This window comes from Leucopleurus acutus, assembly GCF_964270905.1.
Source record: "Leucopleurus acutus genome assembly, chromosome: 7".
Taxonomy (NCBI): Eukaryota; Metazoa; Chordata; class Mammalia; order Artiodactyla; family Delphinidae; genus Leucopleurus; species Leucopleurus acutus.
The window spans coordinates 2607812-2632054 of NC_139150.1; the positions used below are offsets into that span (position 1 = coordinate 2607812).

At 59.7% G+C, this 24243-nt stretch overlaps 1 protein-coding gene across 1 annotated transcript in view; it reads right to left on the minus strand.

Moving 5' to 3' along the window:
• Positions 1 to 15641, minus strand: part of BRD3 (bromodomain containing 3) — a 33046-nt gene extending 17405 nt beyond the window's left edge. The window contains exons 1-3 of the mRNA XM_082843185.1: positions 15563 to 15641; positions 1228 to 1553; positions 242 to 379 (exon numbers count right to left, since the gene is read on the minus strand). Coding sequence (XP_082699311.1) covers positions 242 to 379; positions 1228 to 1440 — 351 coding nt within the window. The 5' untranslated portion in view covers positions 1441 to 1553; positions 15563 to 15641. The remainder of the gene's footprint in view (positions 1 to 241; positions 380 to 1227; positions 1554 to 15562) is intronic.
• Positions 15642 to 24243: the final 8602 nt, after the last annotated feature.

Below are 24243 nucleotides of genomic sequence, written 5' to 3' on the forward strand. Positions count from 1 at the left end.
CCACACACAAAGCAACCGCTCAAACGCGTAGCCTGTGGGACCCACACAAGGGGATCGCGGCCAGACAAGGGCTGAGCGCGAGGCTGGGATGCACCCTGGGCCTGTCTGAGAGCTGCTGCAAAGCGCCCAGCCCAGCCCGGCGGGCACCGGCCAACCCCAGGCTGGCCCTCCACCCCAGGCCTCCCCGGGCCAGGGGCAGCTCACAGGGGCGTGTAGGGCCCACGCCACACCATTTTCTTACCTTGTTATAAATATAACAATTTGTAAACATGGTGTTGAAGTCCTGCATACATTCACTCGCGCTCCAATAATAATTATTCTCCAGTCTCTTCTTAATAGTCCCCATATCCATTGGGTTTTTTATTATCTTATGATAATCCTAAGAAAGAGATTTTCAGGGGTGTTACTGTTGGATTCAAATTCATGACGACTTTCGCGACTCCCAAGCACAGAGATTGTGCAGGGGGCAGTCTCCTCAGGGATCTGGGTATGGGGCTGGACCCAAGTTTCTGTTCACCTGGGGGCAGGTGGGCGTGAAGTCTGGGGCAAGCGCTCGGCCAGCATAATCCCTGCTAAGCCCCCGGCCTAAGCAGGGTTCTGTGTGGACGCACAGACCCGCAGGGCTGGGGCAGAGCCCAGAGCTGTTCTAGGCTCCAGAGGTGGGGCTGAGACCCTTCCCCAGATTCCAAACTTCACTTGGGGGCCCGCAGTGCCCGGAAGCCAAGCTGGCCCAGGACCCAGGCCGCCAAGTGCTAGCCCAGGGCTTCCCCTCGCAGGACTCAGGGGCTCTGTATTCGGGTCCAAAAGAGACAGCCGTCAGATGGTCAGGTCGGCACCGGGCATGCAGCGGAGGCGCTATCCCTGGGGAAGTGGGCCGCACCCCTCTCGAGCGCAGGGTCTCAGGTGTGCACGCGTCATTCCGCAGGACAGTGCCGGGCACAGGATGAAGACACAGGCGAGCCTCTAGGCCTGAGGCCCATCGCCGGCTCCCCCTTCATCCCCCCACAGGCCAAGCGTTCTCCCCGCTTCCTGCACCTGGGCAGCCGCCCTCCGTTCCCCCACTCGCCTAAGCATCCCCTCTGCTCCTTGGTCATTGTGGGTCCTGAGCTGTGCCTGGCTTAGCAGGACCAGCCACCTCCAGGCACCCTCTCTGCCAAGGCCAGGGGGGCCGTCCTCCCAGGAGTCGGGGCCGTGGAGGGGCAGGGCCGGCGGGTGGGGGCCACTCACGGGCAGGTTCAGCTTGATGGCGTCCACAGGCTGGTAGAAGGGCCAAGCGAACTGGTGTTTCCAGAGCGTCTTCACCACCACGTTCTGCATGTACTGCAGCTGGTTGGTCTTGCGGCCGGGCTTGGCAGGGTTGGAGACCTCCGGCGGGGGCGGGTTCACGGGGCCCGGGACCGCCGGGATCCCCGCAGGGGCGACCGTCGTCGTGGTGGACATCCTCCGGCTGCTCGCTCACTGGCCGTCACGGCAGCAGCTCGGCGAGGCCCTGGCTTCCTCTGTGCTCCTCGCCGAGGTGCGACATCCCATGTCTGGGCCCAGTCAGGCAGCACCTGCGGGGGAGGAGGGACGGCAGGGAACGGCCGGTCACCCCAGGCCCCGCCGCCTCGCCTGGGTCCCCGAGCACAGCCGTGCGGTCATGTGAGGCCACGTCGGCGCACTCCCCCCGGTCAGGCCAACCCTCACCTGTCAGAGAACCACTCTCCCACTGCTGCCCTCAGGCTGGGGCAGGGAGAGACACAGGTGACGGGAAAGAATGCCAGCAGGTGCCACCTGGGCAGGCGGGGCGGCGGCCGTCCAGGTGGGGCCACTGTCGGCTCACTGCCCACCAGCCGCCTGCCGCTCTTGACTGTGGCAACATTTTAGGGAATGATCCGCACGTAGAGAGCTACGACGTGGACCGGCACAACGTGCGTGGAACCACGCGTGGCACACGGAGCCAGGGCCCTCTGAGTGAGGCCACCGACGGAGGTTCTAACGTGACCATGAGAACGGGCTCTGGTTTGTGATGGCGGCTGGGCTGTGGACACAGCCGGCCCTCGGCCAATCGGGGCGGGGGTGGAGGGAGAAGGCGATGGGAGCCTGCAGCCTCAGCAAGTGAGCGGCTGCAGGACCACACCCCGACTCTCAGAATGTTCTCTGAGTGTGGAGCTGGGAAGGAAGCGGCTGCCGCTGCCCCACGTGTGTCACCAGGAGACCAACTAGCACCAAGAAAAATGCTGTGCAGTAAAGGATGAAAGGGCTGCCCCCGATATCAAAACCCCACCACGTCTTGGGAGGAAGTCGGTGGCCCCAATGTCACTTGAGGATGCAAAACGCGCTGGGGGCTGCATACGAAATCTGGACCCGGGCAGCATCTGTGCACGCTGCTACCCCGTAGGTGTTTATGTGCACCTGTCACGGGATTGAGCCGGGTTGGGCTGGGTGGCAGGGCCCGCCTGGGGGCCAGCCATCGGGGAGGACAGAGCGGCGCGTGTCGGCCACTGGAAACGTGCTCTCTACGACGTGCGAAAGCAGATCGTTAAAACTTGGGAGAGTTTTCGAGCTGGCTGACGGACGTCCTGCCGGAAGCCTGCTCTGCCACGTGGGCGTGTTTACACCACGGTCATCAGCACGAGATACAGACCAGGGCCCCCCCATGCCGGCTTGTTAAACCCCAGCCAGTGCCTCCTCAGCGCCCCCCGACCAAGAGGGAAGAGGACTCAAAACAGACGCCGCGCACACCTGGCCACCGAGCACACCTGCCCCGCTTGCCCGCCCTTCCTCGGAGGAGCGCTCTGGAGCACCCCTAGGGGCCCCCCCGCCCGCCATCCTGGGGGCCTGCAGCTCCTCTCCTCCACACTCTCCCCGGGCGAGCGGGCGCCTCTCACGCGCCCCCATCTCGCCAACCCGGGGCAGCGCCCTGGCCCCCAGGGCAGCTCCGTACAGAGGGCGGCCGTGCCCACGGGGCTGGCGGCGCTGAGGCTGCAACACACAACCCGACGGAAAGGCGCCTGAGTGCTCACCCTGGAGCCCCACCCCCAGCAGGTCTGACCCCTTCTGGCCCAGCACCACCACCTCCTGCTGGGGTCTCTGCGAACCTCCCACGGGCCTGCCCTCCCCTCGACGGCCTTGCCCTACACGGGGCTCCTGTCCAAACCAGCACTGCCTGTCCCGCTCTGGCCAGTGACTCGTCTCCCTGTCCCGGCTGCTGTGGCTACGCAGGCCCGCACCCTCCCTCTCCTCCTCTGGCTCCTCTGCCCCAATGCCACCACCCGCCAGGGCCTCCCGGACCCTCCCGGACCCCGGGCAGCTCAGGGGTGCAGAGCAGATGCCGGGGCCAGGCTCCTGTTCGCAATCCCAGTTCTGCCCTTCGCCAGCCATGGGATCTGGTCCCCGTGTCCCCACAGGGCTCTGTGAGACTAAAGGGATCCAACACAGAGCGCTCAGGTCGGTGCTGGACACGTACCAATCGCCGCACGGTCCTGCCGGGACGGCTGAGGCGGCTCCCTACGTGGGGGGACCCGGGATCCGTGAGGGAAGGATGCACCCTGTTCCTGCCACCCCCCCAGCTTGGCGGTGCACTGCGGGCCGCCAGGTGTGGGGCGGGTGGGCAGATGCCCAGTACCCAGCGCTGCTGCTGCACGGTCCAGGGAGCAGAAAACGGGCGGGACACAGCACACCGGCCTCCTCTGAGCACAAGAACAGACGGACACAGCTCTCTGCAGGGATGTGCTGGGGCCGCCATCAGGACCCTCGGCCTGGCCTCTGCCCTGCCTCCCTCTTCTGACCAATCACCAACCACCCCACACCCACGGCTGAGCAGGAAGCCGGCCCCCGCAGCAAACACAGGACACAACCCCATCGTGGGGTGAGCACCCAGCGGCTACAAGGCAGAGCCGGCGGGGGGTCCCAGACTGCGTGGCTAAGCTCGCCGAATACCAGCGTTCACCCCAGGCCACAGGGAGTCCCGAGGTGTGGAAACACTTGGGACCCCAGCAGGGTCTGTGAGGTCTAGAGGCGACACATGCAAAAGGTGCTGGATGCCCCACGGCCTGGGGGACGGCACGTGGCAGTGGGACCTCCCCCTCTCTGCAAACAGGAATGTTGCCCCCAGCACCTCCACTGGAACAAGGCGGGGGGCCCCCCCATGCACTCACAGCCCTGCAGGGACGTGCGGATGACCGCAGGGCTCGCAGTGTCCCCCGTCAGGTTGTGCCACAGAGCACCCCCCACGGCGGAGGCTGGCGCCTGGCTTGTCCTCTGTCCCCGGCAGCCTGGGCACCAGCTCAACAGGGAGGAAGGAAGGGAGGGCAGCTAGAGCGTGAGAGGTTGGGGGGCATCCCCCTCCCCAAGCCCCTTCCATCCCAGGAGCCAGGACCCATCTCCTGGGAAGGGCTGCGTGGCCGGGGAGGAGATTGGCAAGGGACAGCCGGGGCGCTCGGGCATGACCCTCTCCGGTGGGACATACAATCGCACAGGTCACCCCGCGCTGTCCCCTCTGGGGTGGCGGGCGGAGTAAAGGGGCCACGCAGCTCCCTGCTGGGGCACAGCCTTCACTCCTTCACACGGAGCCCAGACCTCAGGGCCGGCACGTCCAGGGCGAGCGGAGCCGCAGCGAGAGCCTGGCCTTGCCTCTCCCGCAATCCCGCAGACCCGACAGCGACCCCGAGGAAACCAGACCCCGGCTGAGCATGGACGGGAATGCAGAAGGCCCCACGCCGCCTCGGGACGCTCCCACGAGGGGCAGGAAGATGATGGACGTCCCCAGCACTCAGGGCCTCACACCCACCGCACACGGGCCCCAAGGCTGCTTTCTCCCTTTCTGCTGGCGGTTCTGAACCGGTGGGGTTTTTTTTTCTTTTTAAGGACGTGTTACTTTTGCAAAAAGAAAGAAGTGTAAAGGGATTTCTCTTTTGGAAAAATGTACAAACATGGCCAAGCATCTCAGAGCTCGTTTCCCTTCCTCTGGGGCCTGGGGACACTGCCCCAGAGTCTGGGGACAGGCCAGGCAGCCCCGTGTGCTCCGTCCAGGGGAAATCCGGGGGCCGCGACGACCCCGAAGTCTTGGCTGGACCTCGGCAGGGCCACCAGTGGGAGGCGCCGTCGGCCACCCCCGTGTCGCCCGGAGGGCCGAGAAATCCCCCCAGCGCCCACCTGTCGGGGCAGCAGAGGGACGAGGATGGATGCCAAGGGTGCCGCCCAGCTCCCCGCCGCCAGCAGCTGTGCTGTCCGTCAGCCTCCCGGTCTGGGCGGGGGTCAGGGCCACATTCTGAGACCGGAAGGCACAGGCTGCTTCCAGAGAGAAGCTGGAACTTAAAACAGTCTACCAGCTGACCCTCTCACAGGGCTCAGCCCTGAACCGCCATCAGTAGCAGACAAGCGGTGTGGAGGGACAAGGGGGTTTGAAGCAACAGGAAGGGGAGACTGCGGGGGAGTCCCCCACTACCCGCGCCCAGGGTCCCCCGGCCGCACAGGAACAGACTCTCACCGTGCTTCCTGGAGAAGCACGAAGAAATGCACTGGGTGGTCGGCCACGGCCAGGAGCCCTTCACACCTCTGCTGAGGGTGAGACACCGTGTGGTCCTATGAGGTCAATGACCAGGCCCATCGCACAGATGACAGGGCTGAGGCTCCCCCAGCCCTGGGCTACGTCCTGAGCCTGCCCACGTGGAGATTCGGGGACATAAGCCCAGGACCCCGTGCCTCCCCGACCTGGCTCCTGGCATCACGGGTGACACAGGGTGAGAGGAGGAGCCGGGCAGCTAAGGAACCAGAGGACCCCACTGCAACCAACGGCAAGGCCACCTGGCGAGCCCTGGGGGCAGGCACAGGCCAGCAGTGCCCCTCCAAGTCCCTGGCCTGATCCTAACTTCCGGCCAGAGATGCAAAGAGGGCCCCAGACACGAGGAACACGCAGAAGGGCAGCGGGGAGTGCCCACTTGGGCCTGCCACACCGGGGTCCAGTGCCAGCTCCCCTCCTGGCTGAGCCCCGGCAGCGTGGCCATCAGCTGTCTAGTGCCCCCAACGCAGCCCCACGGATGGAGGCATGGCTCCCCACCCACGAGGACGTGGGAGGCCAGGGACATCACGGAGAGTGCTTAGACAGCTGGGTGACACTGGCCCCTCGGGTGGAAAAAAGGAGGTGCCCCTGGTTCCCAAGCCACGCAGGGAGGGGCCACAGCAAAGGGACAGAGCCCGAGGGTCCCTGGATACCCACCTCTGCATGCCATGAAGACACCATGAGGTTACACTTGGGATGGACCCAGCCTATGCAATGGGATGGACCCGTTTAAAACACAAACGCGGCTTCCCACTTCTCCCAGCCGCCACGTCCCGGCGCACCAGGAGCAACCCGTCACTCTCCTCCCGACCCCACGTGGTCCTGGCAGGGAACCACAGGCCACCCAGCTGAGCCGCCCTGGCCGGAGCCGGCGAGCTGCGCAGGAGACGACGAAGGTGCAGACAGAGGTGGCTTGTCCATCGGAGAGCAAGGAAGGAACCTGCTCCTCCGCACAGCTCCCCCGGGGCCGGTCCCCTCCCAGCGGGCGCTGGCCCCTCATGGGAACACAGGCCATGCCAGGCCCCACCCAGGAGAGAGGCCTGGTCACCCTGCCCAGCAGGCCTCGCCAGCTGGGGACCCAAAGTTGCCATGGGGGCAGCCAGACCTCATCCTCGAGGGAATCCCAGTGGGGTGCCCACAGGCCCCCAAATCAAGGGAAACAAGGCAAATTCAGAGTGGGGGGTGGGTACCAGAAGGGTCCGGCCCGTTCCCATGTTCCAAGCCATTGAGGCTGGGCGGAGACACCACGAGGGGCCACAGAAGGAGCAGACAGAAGGTCCGGCTGGGACCCCACCCCAGGTTCCCTGGTCAGCCCGTGGCACCCAGAGCTCCCAGGTGGCGTGCCAGCTCAGGCTCTCACCACGTTGTCGAGCTGCCCCCTGGGGGCGGGAGCAAAGCCCCCCCAGACGCCCACCCTCCTGGGACAGCCCGTGAGCCCCGGGAACACCTGACATCCCCTCTCCAGCACTCGGACACGAGAAGGCATCGCCCACCGGGAACGGGGGGAGCAAACACCGCCCCGCGGCCTCATGGGACAGGCCAGAGCCTGACAGCCGCTCTCCCCGAGCCAGGCGTGTCCTGAGTGAACCTTTCGGGTCTCAGAACCCAGCCAGTGCACCATTCCGTGGGGTGGGGGGAGGGGGTCTCCCAGAGACACCCCCAGCCCCCTGGGTCCGAGATAACATACCAAATCAGACACGACATTCTGCAGGGAAACATACAAATGTTCAGTCTAAGAGGAAAAAAGGACCACAGACAACCTCGTATCCGCTGTCAAGGGTCAGCTTTCATCGCAAAAGGATCAGGGGAAAAGCTCACCCCTCCGCAGAGTAGTGTTCTGGGGTCGCAGCTGGAACGGAGGAAGGCGGCCCATCACGGGGGTCAGGAGGGAGGACGGCCGGGGCAGGCGAGGTGGTGGCTCCCGACCCCAGTGCCTGTGCCCTGGGCCAGCTTGGGAGAAGCACCCGCCGGGCAGTGAGGCAAGAGGCATGTACCTCAACGCTGTCTCTCGGACCATCTCTGGGGTCCAACGTCAACGCTCTGGGGGTGACGGTGGCGCTGTGGCCTTTTACAACTCTTAAAGAGCCCTTGTCTTTTAGACGTGGGCACCAACGTCCTACGAAGGAAATGTGCCGGGAGCTTTCCTCGTGATAACGGGGAGGTGGGAAGGGGGCTGAAATGAGCGGGGGTCTGGAGGGGACAGGACGGAGCAGGGGTGCTCGTGGCAGAAGCTGAGTACTCTGGGGGCCTCTGCTGTCTCTCGACTGGCCACACTGGAAAGCCCCTGCCCCACCCCTTTCCCTGGGTGCTCAGGACCCTGCGTTGCCCACCACCACAGCAACAGCGAGATTTGGGGGACATGACCCTACTCCTCGTGCCACACACACACACACACACACTCCCGCCTGGCAGGGCAAAGGACTACAGGTGAGGGGGTGGGGGGAGATGGACTCAGGCAGGATAACCCGGGACCGGGTGGGGCAGTGCAGGTGGCAGAGCCCAGCGCCCTAAACCCAGACGTTTAAAACCCGCAAGTTACCAGGTCTCCCCTTCACCACCCCCAAGCCCCCAGCGGGACGGGCGTGTCTCATCTCCTGCGGGCAAAGACGTGCAGCCCGATCTCACCGGCGTCACAGCCCAGTGGGCCCGCTCCACACGGCCGAGCTGGAAACCAGCCTTCTAGGAGGCGGGGTTCGGAAAGGAGCCTTGAGGATCCGCTGGCCCGGCTGGTGGTGCACACCGCGCGGGGACACCCGGGCCGAGGGCAGGGACGGGGCCCCACCCCTCAGAGGGGAAACCGAGGCTCGGAGAATCTCCCCCACCCCCACCTCCCGGGGCTGCCCGACGGGGCGGGAGGCGGCACCACAAACGGGGCAAAGGTCAGAGTGAAGACAACCTTCCCTCGAAACCACCCAGAGAGGAAATGCTCAGACAGACCACAAAAGCCCTTGAACAGCAAGAGAAAACCCAGAGACGCGGCTTCTGGTGGGATCCTGAGGAAGCGTCCAGAAAGCCAAACGGCTGGCCAGCGGCAGGCGGGGGACACAGGCCAGTCACCCCACCCTCCAGAGTCACACACTCGCCACTCCGTGAGGGACTCACGGGAGCTGGACACACCTGGCTGCAGACCGGGGCAGGCGGACCCAGAGGTCATGGCCATCTCCCCGCCCCTGGACTCATCCTCTGGGACCCACCTCATTCCTCCCTGGGGAACTGGAATCGGAAATAAAGTGCAGAGAACCGGCCCCTGTAGGCTCGCTCAGCCCAGAGGGACACATCAGAAGAGCCTGGACACCAGGGCTATTCAGGGTCCTGGACAAACAAGGAGAGAGAGAGTGGGGACCTCTGTCTAGGTGCCACTGTGGGAAACACCCTGAAAACGCAGCAGCAGGAGCTCCGGCCCTCCTGCCACAGACAGGACCACAGCAGGCAGAGGAGGGCACTCCTGGGCAGCCTGGACCCCGACAGGTGTCGGGGGGATGCTAGATGGAGGATGCCGGACAGAAGGGCAGAAAGAGCCTCACTCACCAGCATCAGGGGAAGGGCCTCCAGCCACGGGGGCGGGGATGAGGCCGGGGGTCAGAGGAGGAAGCAGGTGGAGGGGGTCCTCAGGAGGCTCCTAGGTTGGAGGGCGTTGGGCCTGAAGGGGGAAGTCCTGAGCCACATTCAGGAAGGAGGGGAGGCTTGTAGGGGGTGCTGACGTTCAGAGGGGTGATCAGAGGTAGGAAAAAAGCCAGGGAGTGACTCCACCATCCTGGGGGGGGGGAGGGGGGAGGGGCAGGGCCTGCGCTCCCTCCGCCTTCCCTCTCGCCCTGCTCAGACCCACCGGCCTTCCTGAGTCGGGTGACTCAGGGATCAGGTGAGTCAGGCACCCCTGGGGGCCCCGACTCCCTGGGCCCCATCCTGGCGTCAGTGTGGGTCACGTGGGCTCCACTTTCCAGGTGGGGGGGCAGAGGCTCAGAGATCAAGGGGCACGAGGCCATCCAGTCAGAAGCAGAGCCAGGCTGTGAGCAATGCCGTCCACCCAACCCCGAAGACTCCTCCACCTGACCTCCCTGGTGGCACGGTGGTTAAGAATCCGCCTGCCGATGCAGAGGACACGGGTTCGAGCCCTGGTCCGGGAAGATCCCACGTGCCGCGGAGCAACTAAGCCCGTGCACCTCAGCTACTGAGCCTGTGCTCTAGAGCCCGCGTGCCACAACTACTGAGCCCACGTGCCACAACTCCAGAGCCCGCATGCCAGAACTACTGAGCCTGCGCTCTAGAGCCCACGAGTCACAACTACCGACGCCCGCGCGCCTAGAGACCGTGCTCCGCAACAAGAGAAGCCACCGCGATGAGAAGCCCGGGCGTGGCAACGAAGACCCAACGCAGCCAAAAATAAATAAATAAAACAAATAAATTTATTAAAAAAAAACACTCCCCCACTGCCTCCCGGAGCTCCTGCAACAATCCCGCAGAGACAGGGGCGGCGAGCTGCAGGAAGGGGCAAGGCCCGCCGCCCCAGCTCCTTTGCCCCCGGGCAGCCGGGCCTCAGGAAACAGGATCCGTGCGGGCAGGGTCGGCTTCCGTGACAGACGGAGCCCACTGCCTCCTCCCGTGGGGCCCCAGGGGATGTTAGGTGGGCGAGCGGGGGTCCTCCGCACACTGGGCCCTGCTGGCCACCACCCCCTGCCCACCCCCTGCCCGGGCAGGGAGCAGTGCTACCACGGCTGCCCCCGAAGGGGCTCTGCCTGGAGCGCCTTGGCCCTGACCAGGGCCCCAAGCCCACCGTTGGTCTGGATCGCTTCTGCTCCCCACCGGCAAGGGACCCCATCGGTCCCACGGAAGGTCTGTAGCACCCCGAGGCCTATGGGGTCTCTCTCCTGAGGCACCCTGCCTGGCCCACTGAGGGGCCGGCAGCCACGGTCCCCCTTCCTGACGCCACCATGTCCTCTCGGCTCTGCACCCCCGGCACCCAAGCACCTAAGGCTCCTTCTCGATCCAGTTTTCCCTGATGCCCCATGTTTCTCCCCAGCCTGCCAGCCCCACTCGGGGAAGCCAGCCTCTGAAGGTTTCCCTTCTGGCCAGAACGTCGGCCTCACCGTGGACCCGAGATACCAGCTCTGGTGGGCGTCGCCAGCCCTGCTGAGTGGGGCTCACGGCGGGGGTCAGGCCAGCCGCCCCTGCCCCACCTCTGTGAGGCTGTCTCCTCCCACCTTTCAACCAACCTACCCAAAAGAAAAACCAACTGCAAAACCACAAGAAGCCGCTGTACCAGCGGTGTGTGATGTGTGTGTCGGGCGGGGGGGGGGGGGTGTAAAGCTCCATGGGGCTTCTGGGAGGGGGGTGAGGGACCCACCACTCGAAGGGGAAGGTCAGGGGACACAGTGAGTGAGGACAGCGTGACCGGCGCCACACTTTGTCTTGGAGAGGGAAAGGGGGGACCATCCTCTCCGCTAGGGGTCACATGCACTTACGGGGGGACCCGGCCCTGTGAGCACCAAGGCTCGGCGTGCTGTCATCACCCCCGGGGGGTGTTCTGTGCCCGTCCCAACAGAACACCCCCCATTCAACGCCCGACGCGTGTGCATTAGCAACCCCAAAACCCCGAGCCAGGCACTGTACCCCAGACCAGGCCGAGGAAGTGGCTGTCCCCCAGGTCCCTCTCAACTGAGACCCCAGGGAGAAGCCCGCAGAGGGAAGCTCTGACCCCATCACCCCACCTAACAGACGGCACATGAGGTGGAGAGGGCCTGGGAGGCCACGGAGCCCCGAGGCACAGCGGCAGGCGAGCAGACTGGGAGCCCCCGACCACTGCCGGATCCTGATGTCGAGGGGCAGCCAGCCCTCCACACCCCTCACCCTAGCTGCCCCTCGGGGTCAGCGGCAGGAAGGGCAGCCCGCCGGCGCCAGCCCAGAGCGGGGCAGAGGATAGGATGGTGCAGCCTCGGTAAACCAGGGTCCGAGTTAGGCTCTCATCTCCCCGACCCTGCCCAACACAAACACATTCCCCGGGTGCCCACGCCTTTCCAGAACAGCAGGTGCTCCCACGGGAGGGCTGTCCGGAGCCTGGGAGCCCTGGAGAGGGACCGGCACCCATTCCGGCAACCAGCACCAGGCTGAGCTCAGGCTCCCAAGGGCTGGGCACCCTGGCCCGCCGTTGCTGGGACGTTTCCCACAGCCCGAGTGCTCGCAACGGAGCGCATCCTGCTGCCCCGCCCAGCCTGCGGGGCGTGGGGGGGGTCTGTCATCCCAGGGGACAGTCACACGGTCACTGGTGTCTCCCCACCCCAGACCTACGACAGCCTGGTGGCAGCTAAGACAACAGAGCACAGGGTGGGTGTGCGCCTTATCTGGGGTGCACAGCCAGCAGGGCCCCAGCTCTTAACAAGCAGCACCAGGCTGGCACCACCACGGCTCTGCCCGACGGCGCAAGCGGGCTTGGAGCTGGGCAGCACCCCGTTCCTGCCCTGCCTTTCCCTTTGCTCCCGAGTTTCATCCCTGAGACACCGTCAAGCCAGACTGCCCCCAGGCTCCGCCTCCTCCTGGTAATGCGTCACGAGGGTCCAGCCGCACGACACGCATTCGGCCTCACGGGAGGCGAGGACGTTCCTGCCCCCGCGTACCGGGGACCTCGGCGGGGACCCTGGAGCCCCAGCCCCCCCGAACACCCTCCGGATCACACTCCTGAACATCACTGTGGAAACGCTGCCACACGGGTCACCAGGCCCAGCTTCCAGCACTGGCAGAAAAATCCCACTGGGGCGCCTGAAGCCCGCCCCCCCCCCCCCCCCCCCGCATCCCAAGTGGCAGTTCCCAAGCAGCGGCGAAAGGACTCTCCCAGGCACCTCGTGACCTTCCGGTGCACTCTCCCAGCACTGAAGCAGGAAGGGAGGGGGGCTTCCCCCCAAGTGCACCTGCCGGTTCTAACTCGAGGTTACAAAGGCCCTAAAAAAGGGGTTAGGCTGAGAACTGATTCTCCTGTGGGATAGTTAAAACCTGGCAAAAGAAATAAACACTCACCCACAGCACTGACACAGCAGAGCCTCCGGCCTCTGGACAGACACCCCCACACAGGTAACCGTCATCTCCGCTCCAGATCCAGAAAGTGACGCTTTGCCTTTAAGAGGCCCGTGCTTCTCAGAGGCAGGACCCCAGGCACCCGGAGCAGGGGTGCAGGTGCCAAAGGGATTCACAATGGGCGGGGCGAGGTGGCTGAGGAGGTGCAACAAGCCACTCACCACCTGGGCACCTACCAGCAGCCCCTAGCCAAGCACACTGGGCAGTGCGCGCTGCTCTGACACCTGCGGCAACCAGGGGGCAGAGCCTCGGGTGGGACGTTGGGCGGGCTCCCAAGCAGGGGGCTCCCCTGACAAGTTCCCAGCAGGCAGGAATACGGCCAGCATGACACTGCTTTCTGCCACAATTCACTAAAGTCTCCTTCGGAAGCAAGGAATGCTGACTAGATACGGCCCTGCTAATGCAGGGTCTGTGGGCCCTGCCTGGGGGTTCTGTCGCTTTACAGCTAGACCATCACGTGGGGAGACGGGAAAGGCGGACCAGGCTACTCACTCACCCACCCACACGACCGCCCCGAAAATCCAGCGACCTGCAGAGAGGCTTGAAGCAAGCGGCCAGATGCAGCCGCTCGCTGGGGGGCGGTGGACCCCCCCACACTCCCGACCCGGCCCAGCTCCCCCTGGACCCACTGGATGAGAGCCGCTCTCCCGAGGAGAACAGGGCCCACCAGCGGCGGACGGAGAGCCAGGCAGACGCTGGAGCCGGCCCGCTGGTGCCGAACCAACCACTCCACTCGGGGCCGCGGCCAGCACTCCCCAGGGAAAGCTCTGTCGCCGAGAACCAGGAAATGGCCGTGCGCCTCGCCGCTTGCCCGGCGCAGGGCTCGGGCAGCTGGCAACTCGCCATCCTGGAGGAAGAGGGCGCAGGAACAGCCGCCGGCTGCGGCGGGCGGTAGGCGGTTCGCTTTTTACCCCGCCACCACCCCCCACTTTCACTTTCTGCCCGTGACCGCTCTGCTGGGCCAGGCAGGCAGGAGCAGAATATTTACAAATCCTCTCCCTTTATTCAGAGCTCACTTCCCAAGCACGCGCGGGCTGTGGTGGAGAGAAAGCAATTACTCCACTTTCTAAAAACAAAACAAAAATTGACCTGGTGCTGCCCGTCCCTCCTCCCCGGACGTCCCCGTGGCAGGGCTAGGTAGGACTGGATAGAAGCTTCTGAGAAGCTGCTTGGGGCGGGATTCCAGAGTCCTGGGGCCCCCGAGGTTACCAGAAAGGTCAAAGCGAAATGGCCCACACCGCCCGCCCCAGATGCCGTGTGCCCTATCTCTCCCGATCTGTAACCACCAGCACACATCAAGGCCTCAAGACAGAAAAGGGCAAACACAGAGCTTTATTTGCAAATGAGAGGCCGCACTCAGGGCTGCCAGAGGACGGAGGGAGGGAGGGGGGAGGGAGGGAGGGAGGGAGGGAGGGAAGGAAGGAGGTCCCTAACTCCTGAAGACTCAGCCTTGCACGGGTTCAGGCCTTTTCTTGTTACCCTTGAAAGCCACCTACTCCCCCAGAAGACATGCCGCCCAGGCAACTTTGCGTAGATTTCAGGATCTCCCTAGGGCCACTCCATGGACCCAGGAAAAGAACTCCTATTTTAAAGAAAGAGTCAGGAAGAAGGCCTACAAAAGCAGGATTAAAAAAGAAAAACAAAAAAACACTTTCGTCTTCACTTGGGGGGGGGGGCACGAGGAGGAGGGGCCAGAGCGACTCCTTCATTTACTTGCCTTCCGCCCTCCAGCCAGTTTGCCCACTGATACCCAATGCCACCTCCCCATTAACTCTGCAGCCACAACCCAGGGAACACACGGGGGCACCCCAGTTATGCACTTTTGGGTAGAAAGCTTTCAGCCAAAATGAAGGATCGCAGGATGGTCAGGGACTGGGCCCAATAGCGGGAACCCTCAGGATGGACCACGGGACCGCCCCACGTGGGTCTCCAGGCGGACCGGTTCCGTACCCCCACTTTCATCTTTCCAAAGCTGCCCCCTAGCCCCGAGGGAAAGGAGGCGGCCCAAGACCTCCACCCCGGCCTGCCCCCGGATGAGCAACCGGTGGAGGAAGAGGACTCCCCCGAGCCCCAGCTTTATTCACGGGGAGCCCACGAGGGCCGGGGGGCCGTGTGAGGTTTGGGGTGAGTACTTCTCCCCGATGAGCTTGTGCCGTGCGTCAGGCCGCGGCCCACCCTGAGTGGGAAGGAGGGCACGCACCCCCGCTCCTCCCGCAACTCAACCTCGCCCGGATTAAACGCTTTTCGGGCTGATTTCAAAACGGGAACTGGGTCTCCTCTTGGCCGCGCTGCAACGACCCAGCAACTCCAAAGGGCTCAAAGTCAGCTCGGGCGCCTAACTCTGGAGAAATCGGCCTCCACGCCACGCCGCCCGCTCCCGGGCCCGGCCTCGCCCCCCGCCCCGGCCGCGGCTACGGCCCCCGCGCGAGACCCGCGGCCAGGAGCCAGGGCGGGCGGGACGGGCGCGGGGAAAGGGGCGCGGGGAAAGTGGCGCCGAAGCGCACTTTCCCCTCCACGTCCGCCCCGATCCCCCCTTCGAAAGATGGCGGGCGGAGGAAAGGGGGAAAAAAATCCTTTCCGTGAGGGAGGGCGCGCGGGAGATCGCTGGCGCGGGGCGCGCGGGCCGTGCCAACTCCGGCTGCGCGCCCCGGCCGCGGCGACGCCCCCGAGCCCGGGACGCGGGCGGCCGGGAGGGCGCGGGAGGAGGGGAGAGGGCCCGCGCCGCCGCCGCCACCGCCGCCGCCGCCGCCGTCGCGACCCCGGGCCGCCGCCGCGCTTTGTTGCATCGTGGCCGCGCACAAAGGCGGAGGCGGCGACGGCGTCCCGGGCGCCCGGCTCCCCGGACGCGCCGGCGGCCTGCGCGGGGCGTACGGGGCCGCGCTCCCCGCCCCGCCCGGCCCGCCGCCACCCGCGCCGCCCGCCGCCCCGCGCGCGCAAGGAAGCAAGAGAAAGGCGTACTTGGCCTCGGCGGCTCCTGCGGCCGTCCCCTCCCGGCCCGCGCGGCCGGCTCCTCTTTGGCTCGCCGGCCCCGGCAGCATAATAGACGCGCCGGAGCCGAGCAGGGCTCATGCGCTGCGCCGCGGCGCCTGGCGGGAGTCGTAGTCCGCGGCCGGGCCCGCGCCGGGGCCGCCCAGGAGAGGCCATGGCGCGCGGACTACATGTCCCGGCCCCGCCGGCGCCGCGCCCCGCCCCGCCCCGCGCGCCCCCGCCCGCCGCCCGCCGCCCGCCGCCCGCCCCGCCGACCCGGCCGCGAGCGGGCCCGGGCCGGGGGGCGCGCGGGGGCGGGGCGCGGCGCCGGCGGCGACTCGGGGACCCGGCGCGGCCCTCCCGCGCGCCCTCCCGCGCAAGGGACGTGCGCCTCTGGGCGTATTTCCTGGTGCTCGGGGAGGCGCGCAAAAGGCGGGAGAGCGGCCAGCGCTCGCCCGCCGCTGCCGCCCGCACCGGAGGACCCCGGAGTCCGGGGGGCCGCCCTCTAACCTCAGGCGCGCACGGTCTGGGCGGCGCGTACCTGCCGGGCGCCCATGTTTGTAAACAAACCGCGTGCCTAATTAGCCTGGCGGGGGCGCGCACAGGAGGGCGGGGGCGGGGCGTCGGCGCGCGCGCAGGGGCGGCCCCGCCCGGGGAGGAGTCTCGCTCGGTCGCGCCCCTATCTACCTACCTCCCACAACCCCCCACCTCCCGTTCCCACATCAAGCCAGGGCCTGGGCCCCCGAGTTCGCTGTTGTGGGAGCGGGCGCCAAGTTCCAGGAGCTGGCGAGGAGCAGGGGATGTTCCCGGCTCTTCCCGGAGACCTGGCCCCCCAGCCTCTTTTCCCATCTGCCCAGTGAGGGGCAGGAATGAGATCAAAGGTCCCTAGCCTGAGGTTCCAGCAGTGGGCCACAAAGGTAAAAACTGGGGACTCTGGCCCTTTTTCTGTATTTTGAAAGGTTCAGCTCGTGGACACGTTTCAGATCTTATTTTCAGTGACAGTTCCTCCTGTGTATACATTAAGTTTTTATCCAGCTGTAACTTAAGGTGGACGCACGTTGTGTATATTAAACCCCCATAAAAAGTCAAAAACAAAACAAGTTTTCCTTGGTACCCACTGAACCTGCCAACTACAAGGTCGAGTTTCCTCGTGTGGGCTGAACCCCTCCCAAGCCCCTGGGGTCACTGGGTTTATTTTAGGTTGCGCAAGAGCGCTACTACCGCAAACACACACGTCTTTATAACATTAAAGTGAATGACGACTCGGCTGAGCCCGTGCAGCCCCACACCCACCCAGGACAGGCCTTCTGTGCCCGGCTTACAGGTGAGGTAACTCTGGGAGGTGGGCGAAGTGGCCCCGGGTCACAGAGAGCTGAGATGCCAAAGCCTTGCGTCCTGGGAAACACAGCTTGTAGGAGAGGCCAAAACCTCCCCCCACCCTCCCCACTGTCCCTTTCCTGGGAGCACAGGACTTCCTGCAGCCCCGGATGTCAGACTCTGGCTGGGGAAGACCTTTGCCTTTTTAGTTTACAAAGTGAGAGAAAGTCGAAAGAGGGAAGCGTGGACGGCGAGGACCTGCAGGTTGACTCCTTCGGAACCATCACCCTGGTTGCATCCCTCCCGAAGCCCGAGTTTGGTACTCCAGTTTACAGACTTCTGTTTTAGTCACCTCCAAGGCTACATCCCCTTCCTTCCACCTGGGTCTCATTCTCTTGGGCATTCTGGGGTCTCTGGCCATCAGCATGTTCCACCTCACTGCTAGAAACGATCCCACCTCTCTCCTCACGAGGCCGAAACAGAGAGCCTCTCCACCTGGTCTTACGTTGCAGGGCTCGGATGGAGCGCACACAGAGGCCACCCGAACCAGCCAGGCTGGCAAGGCTGCCAACTGAATGCCCAGGACCCCGATGAGCCTCCTCTGCCCTGCCACTGACCTGAGGAGTCCCTCCCAGGAGTAGAGCGGGACCCTGGGCCACCCTGGGAGCCTGGCTCTGATGGGAGGACCTAGGTCTCTGCCTCTCCCTGCCCCGTGCCCACCGGTGCTGCGTGCCCGCTCACCCACAGCCCAGGGAGCTCGGTGGCGTGATCTTCCCTGAGGCTGGAGAAATCTCTGGAGGCAGAATCTGTAGGAAAAATGTGACCGATACTCATTTGAGCATCTCAGCCCCTGGGCTAACTACCCCTCAAGCCTAGTGCAGGAGCCCCTCCCGGGGGCTTCTTGGGAAGCCCCAGGCTTCCCCAGGCTGCCTTGGGAAGGGATTTGGGTGGCCCTGACTGTCCCCACCACCACCACTAGCCACCGTCTTCTCCCTTCCCAGGCTCTTGTAGCTTCAACGCCAGAGGTTGGGCCTCCGTGGACTGCTGTGTGCCTGGGGTACAGCCACTTAATCTCCCCAACCGGGGTTTCCTCATCTGTCAAAGGAGGATTAAAAATAGGACGTCATCCTGCAGCTGTGGGAGGGGAAAGACGATGCAGGCTGGGCCTCTGGCCCCTCTTGGTCGTGGCTCACCTCTCTGCCTTGGTCTCTTATTACTGGGCTGTTACTGGCTGTCTCTACCCTCCAGCATGGCAGCTCCCTGAGAGCAGGGCTCTAGACCCCCAGGGCCTACAATAGGTCTGGCATGTCATGGGTGCCCAATAAATATTTGCTGAGTGAATAAACTTTCTCTTCTGCACATCTGTCCCACTCTCCAGGCTCCATCTGCAAAACTTGGCGTAGCCAGACCATTACCAGCTAAGGCGGCTGCCCCGATCTCCCCCACTGGAGCCCTGCAGACATTAAAGCCGTGGTCTTAAAGCTTGCAGTTGGCCTTAGACCCTTGCTCAGGCCAGCCCAGGGCCCGGGCCTCGGCTCCCTCCTGCTGCCTCCTGGAGTCTTCACCCACGACGCCCCTGGAGGCACAGAGCGGTTATGTTATTGCTTTATAGTTAATACATGAGTCTCTTAAAAGTTTAGTTCTCGGGCTTCCCTGGTGGTGCAGTAGTTAGGAGTCCACCTGCCAATGCAGGGGACACAGGTTTGAGCCCTAGTCCGGGAAGACCCCACATGCCGCAGAGCAGCTAAGCCCGTGCGCCACAACTACCGAGCCCGTGCACCACAACTACTGAGTCTGCGAGCCACAACTACTGAAGCCCGCACATCTAGAGCCCGTGCTCCACAACAAGAGAAGCCACTGCAGTGAGAAACCCGCGCACCGCAACGAAGAGTAGCCCCCACTCACCACAACTAGAGAAAGCCCGCGTGCAGAAACGAAGACCCAACACAGCCCAAAATAATAAATAATTAAAAAAAAAAGTTGAGTGTGCATGAGTCCTTCCCCCAGAGGCTGATCAGCATTTGCAACAGCTAAAAAGGAATTTCTGTCTCCACCAAGCAAAGGCTGCACTGCAGATGGCTGATGGGAGGCAAAGGTTTCTACTTACATCAGTACAATCACATATTGACCATTTACTGTGAGCCACACACTGTGTCATGCGTTTTACATACATAATTTCCCTGAATCACCAATTTTGTGAAGCAGGAATAATTCTGCCCACTTTTTATAGATGAGAATGAAGGCGCTGTGAGGTTAAATTACTAGCCTGAGCTGTGGTTTGAACCCAGGGGGGTGGGGTTCACAGTTCACCTGCAAAATACATTCCAGGAGCTGCGTTGTGGTGGGAGAGATGAGGTGAGTGTTTGAGGCCGCAAACACCCACGTACGTTAGTTGTCTCTCTTATAAAAGCATGGGGAGCCCCTGGGATGGGATGGAACTTGGAGTGAGCCATCTCACTTCCCTGTTTTTCCTGCTCCTAACGTGAAAGATCATTATTACAAAAGTAATAATAAAGTCCTTAAAAACACAGTGTGGAAATGTCTTGGACATGACTTGGGGCTCAGGTGAACAGAGAGAGAGTGGGCTCTGCTGCAGCTGCATAAATATGGCCACAGAAAGATGGTCAGCAGGAGGCAGGGCGAGAAGACAGGTGGTGGCCCCCGGGGGTTTCAGTCTACCCGTCTGTGAAATAGGATAGTAAACACCTGCCTTGTAGGATCGTTGTGAGGGTAAATGCGGTAGACATTTTCATTCATAAGACGGCACGTGCGTTTGTTCGTTCACTCCAAAGGTGCCGATGGAGGGAATGGCGCCCCACACTCCCGCTTCCCAGCTCTGCAGGTACATGAGGGAGCAAGACAAAGGGCCAGCTGCCGCAGAGCCCACGTGCTCCTGCGGATGCAAAGACTATCAGAAACAAGTAAAATCTGCAGTGTGCCTGACTGTGCTCGGTGCTACGGAGAAAACTCAAGTCAGGAAGGGAGCTGGGGGCTGGGCTAGGCGGCTCATGGCAGCTAAATATGGAAACTAGGATTGTGGGTGATTTTAGTTTATTTTTCTTCTTGACCATTGTTTTCCCATGGCAAACAGATTGCTATGAAATGAAAAACGAGTTTTGTTTGAAGAGGCGATCGTTGTGATACTATGGAGAGAGGGTTGGCCTCTCAATGCTTCAGTCCCTGGGTCTCCTGGAATCCTCGCTCAAAGTTTAGGTGCCCCTGGAATCCCTGTGGCTCTGATGGCTTGAAAGATGATGGAACCAGCCCTTCTTGGCTTTGCACCCACAGGAAAGCTTTCTGCACTGATGTCCTGCGACACCGTGGCCCTGTCTGTGTCCCCTCCCTATGTCCTCTGCCTCTGAGAAGGAAACCCAAGGCTATGAAGTAAGTGTGTTTAAAATGATTGAAGATGTAAAATAATTTTTTTAAAAAGACTACCAAAAAATCTGGGAGTTTGGGGGAAAAAAATCCTAGAACTGCTAGAAATCAAAAATATAGGCTGCACGGAAATTTGAAACTCAGAGGAAGGGTAAATAGCAGCTTAGACAAAATTGAAGGAAGAATTAGCTCCCTGAAAGATAGATCTGAGGAAACCAACCAGAATAAAGGTCAGAGAAACAGAGACAGAAAATATTGTAAAAATTGGAAAATTCAGTTAAGAAAGAGGGAAGAGGGCTTCCCTGGTGGCACAGTGGTTGAGAGTCCACCTGCCGATGCAGGGGACACGGGTTCGTGCCCCGGTCTGGGAAGATCCCACACGCCACGGAGCGGCTGGGCCCATGAGCCATGGCTGCTGAGCCTGTGCGTCCGGAGCCTGTGCTCCGCAACGGGAGAGGCCACAACAGTGAGAGGCCCGCGTACCGCAAAAAAAAAAAAAAAAGAAAGAGGGAAGAGGTGCTATGCCATCCTTCCAATAGGAGCTGCAGACAAAGAGAATTAAGAAAAGGGGGTGAAGAAATATTTGAACAGATAAGAAGTGAAACTTTAACATAATAGACGGAAGAAATGAATCCTTGGATCCAGGAAGCACAGGTCACAAGTAGGATGAACACGAGTGACTCCACACTTGAATGTATCATCGAGAAACTGAAGAAGCATCAAAGACAAAGAGATCTGAAAAGCAATTGGCTGAGGTGAAGTCAGCAAAAACGGCAGAGCAGAGAGCTCCAAGGGCCCAGGACTCCACAGAAACAGCACATAAACGGGCAAAAGCCATCAGAACTAACTTTATTTGAACTCTGGAAACTAACTGGGAAGACAATCATGAAAAAGGTGGCTTCATCTCAATAATTGAAGAAATCTCTGTTGACTCCCTAGCTGACCACCAAGCTCATCAAACACACTGCAGTGGCCACACAATAGAGAATCCTGGCTTTACGATATTGGTTCTGAAAAGTCACCAAACAGACGGCAGCAACAATGTACAGAGGCAGCCTCAACAAACCTCTGGACAGGAGGGAATCTGATTTCCAGAATTGCCACATTATAATATTAAAAATGTCCAGTTTTCAAGAAAAGTGGACATGCAGAAAAACAGGAACGTATGGCCCACACACAGGAAAAGAAATTGAATAGAATCAATTATACATCAATAAAAAAGAAAGAAAGAAAGTGAATAGAAGCTGCCCCTAAATGAGCCCAAACACTGACTTACTAGACAAAGACTCTATATCAAAGCAGTTAATATTCTCAAGAGCTAGAGTGAACCATGTACGGGAGCTAAAGGAACCATGAACACAATATCTCACCAAGTAGAGGATAGCAATAAAGAGAGAGGAATTATAAAAAGAAGCCAAAAAGAAATTCTGGAGTTGAAATGAGCAATAACTGAAATTTTAAAATTCACTAGAGGGGTTCCATTGCACATTTGAGCAAGCAGGAGAAGCAGTCAGAGGTAAGTCAATTGAGATTATCCAAACTGAGGAACAGAAAGAAAAAAGAATGAGGAGAAATGGACAGAGCCTAAGAGACCTGTGGAATGCTATCAAGCATGCTAATATATGTACAATGGAAGTCACAAAAGAAGAAGGGAGAGAGGATGGTGAAGAAAGAATATTTTAAAAAATAATGGGCCAAAATGGCCCAAATTTGATGAAAGACATGAGTCTGCATATCTAAGAAGCTCACAAAGTTGATCCAAGGTGTGATAAACTCAGAGTTCTTCACATTATAATCAAAATTTCAAAAGACAAAGAAAAAATCCTGAAAGCAGAAAGAGAGAAGTGACTCACTGTGTACAAGGGGTTTTCCCAATAAGATCAATAGCTTATTTGTCATCAGAATCCCTGGAGGCCAGAAAGTGGCAGGATGACGTATTCAAAGTGCTAAAAGAAAAAAATTCCTGTCAACTGAGAATCATATAACTGGCAAAGTTATCTTTCAGAAAAGAAGGAGAAAGGGAATTCCCTCGTGATCCAGTGGTTAGGACTCTGTGCTTTCACTGCTAAGAGTGTGGGTTCAATCCCTGGTTGAGGAACTAAGATCCTGCAAGCCATGTGGTGTGGCCAAAAAGCAAAATTAAAAAAAAAAAAAAAAAGGAGAAATAAAGTATTCCCAGACAAACAAAAACTGAGAGAGTTTGTTGCTAGTAGACCTTCCCTTTAAGAAATGCTAAGTGGAGTCCTTCAGGCTGAAATGGATGGACATTAGACAGCAACTCGAATCCACGTGAAGAAATAAACAACAGGAAAGGTGACTACATAGATAAATATAAATGTCAGAATTAATGTATTTTGGTTATCAACACCTCTTTTTCCTCCATCTGATCTAAAAGGCAACTGTATAAAACAAAAATTATAAATCTATGACAGTGGACACACAATGTATAAAGGTATAATTTGTAACAGTAAACAACATGAGGGAGGGATGGCCCAATATAGGAGCAAAGTTTTGTATACTATTGAAACTAATCTGAAGTAGTTTATTATAAATTAAGATGGTAACTGTAACCTCCAGAGCAACCAATAAGAAAATAACTAAAAATATATATCATAAAATAGAGAAGAAAATGGTACAGTAACAAGTATCTATCTAACACTAAAGAAGACAGTAGTAGAAGAACTGGAGCACAGGAAAAGTGTAACATATAGAAAATAAGTTGCAAAATGACAGGAGTAAGTGTTTCTGTATAAGTAATTACATTAAATGTAAGTGGATTAAATTATCCAATTAAAAGGCAGTGATTGACAGAAAGGATAAAAGAAAAAAAAGTAATCCAACTATATGCTGTCTACAAGAGACTCACTTGAGAACCAAAGAAACAAGTAAGTTGAAAGTAAAAGAATAAAAAAAGATATTTAATTTAAACAGTAAGCAAAAGAGAGCTGGAGTGCCTATTCTGATATCAGACAATGTAGACTTTAAGACAAAAATTGTTACAAGAAACAAAGAAACACATGAACTAATGATAAGGGTGGCTCAATGCATCAAAAAGATATAACAATAATAAACATGTATGCACATAATAACAGAGCCCTAAAATATATGAAGCAAAAACTAACAGAATTGAAGGGAGAAATAACAGTTCAACAATAATAATTGGCGACTCCAACACTTCACTTGCAAAATGGATGTTACAACTAGACAGATGATCAGCAAGGCAATAGATGACTTGAATAACAATAAAAACCAACTAGACCTAATAGACATCTATAGATCACTGTACCCAACAACAGCAGAATACATAGTCTTCTCAAGTGCACATGGAATATTCTCCAGGGTAGACAATATGTTATGCCACAAAACAAGTCTCGGTAACTTTTTTTTTTTTTTTGTGGTACGTGGGCCTCTCACTGTTGTGGCCTCTCCCGTTGCGGAGCACAGGCTCCCGACGCGCAGGCTCAGCGGCCATGGCTCACGGACCCAGCCGCTTCGCGACATGTGGGATCTTCCCAGACCGGGGCACGAACCCGTGTCCCCTGCATTGGCAGGTGGACTCTCAACCACCGAGCCAGCAGGGAAGCCCTCGGTAACTTTTAAAAGATTAAAATCAGACAAGTATCTCCTCTGAGCACAGAGGAATGAAGTGAGAAATCAATAACAGAAAGAAAATGTGAAAGTTCACAGGTATGTGGAAATTAGAGAACATACTCTTGAACAACCAATGGGTCAAAGGAGAAATCACAGGGAAATTAGAAAATACCAAACAAATGAAAAAAAAAAAACCCAAACATACTAAATCTTACCCATAAAGGACCACAACAAAAGCAGTACTCAGAGGGAATTCCCTGGCGGTCCAGTGATTAGGACTGAGCACTTCCACCACAGGGGGCATGGGTTTGATCCCTGGTTGGGGAACTAAGATCCCACAAGCCATGGCACAGCACCCCCCCCAAAAAGTTGAAAACCAACTAATA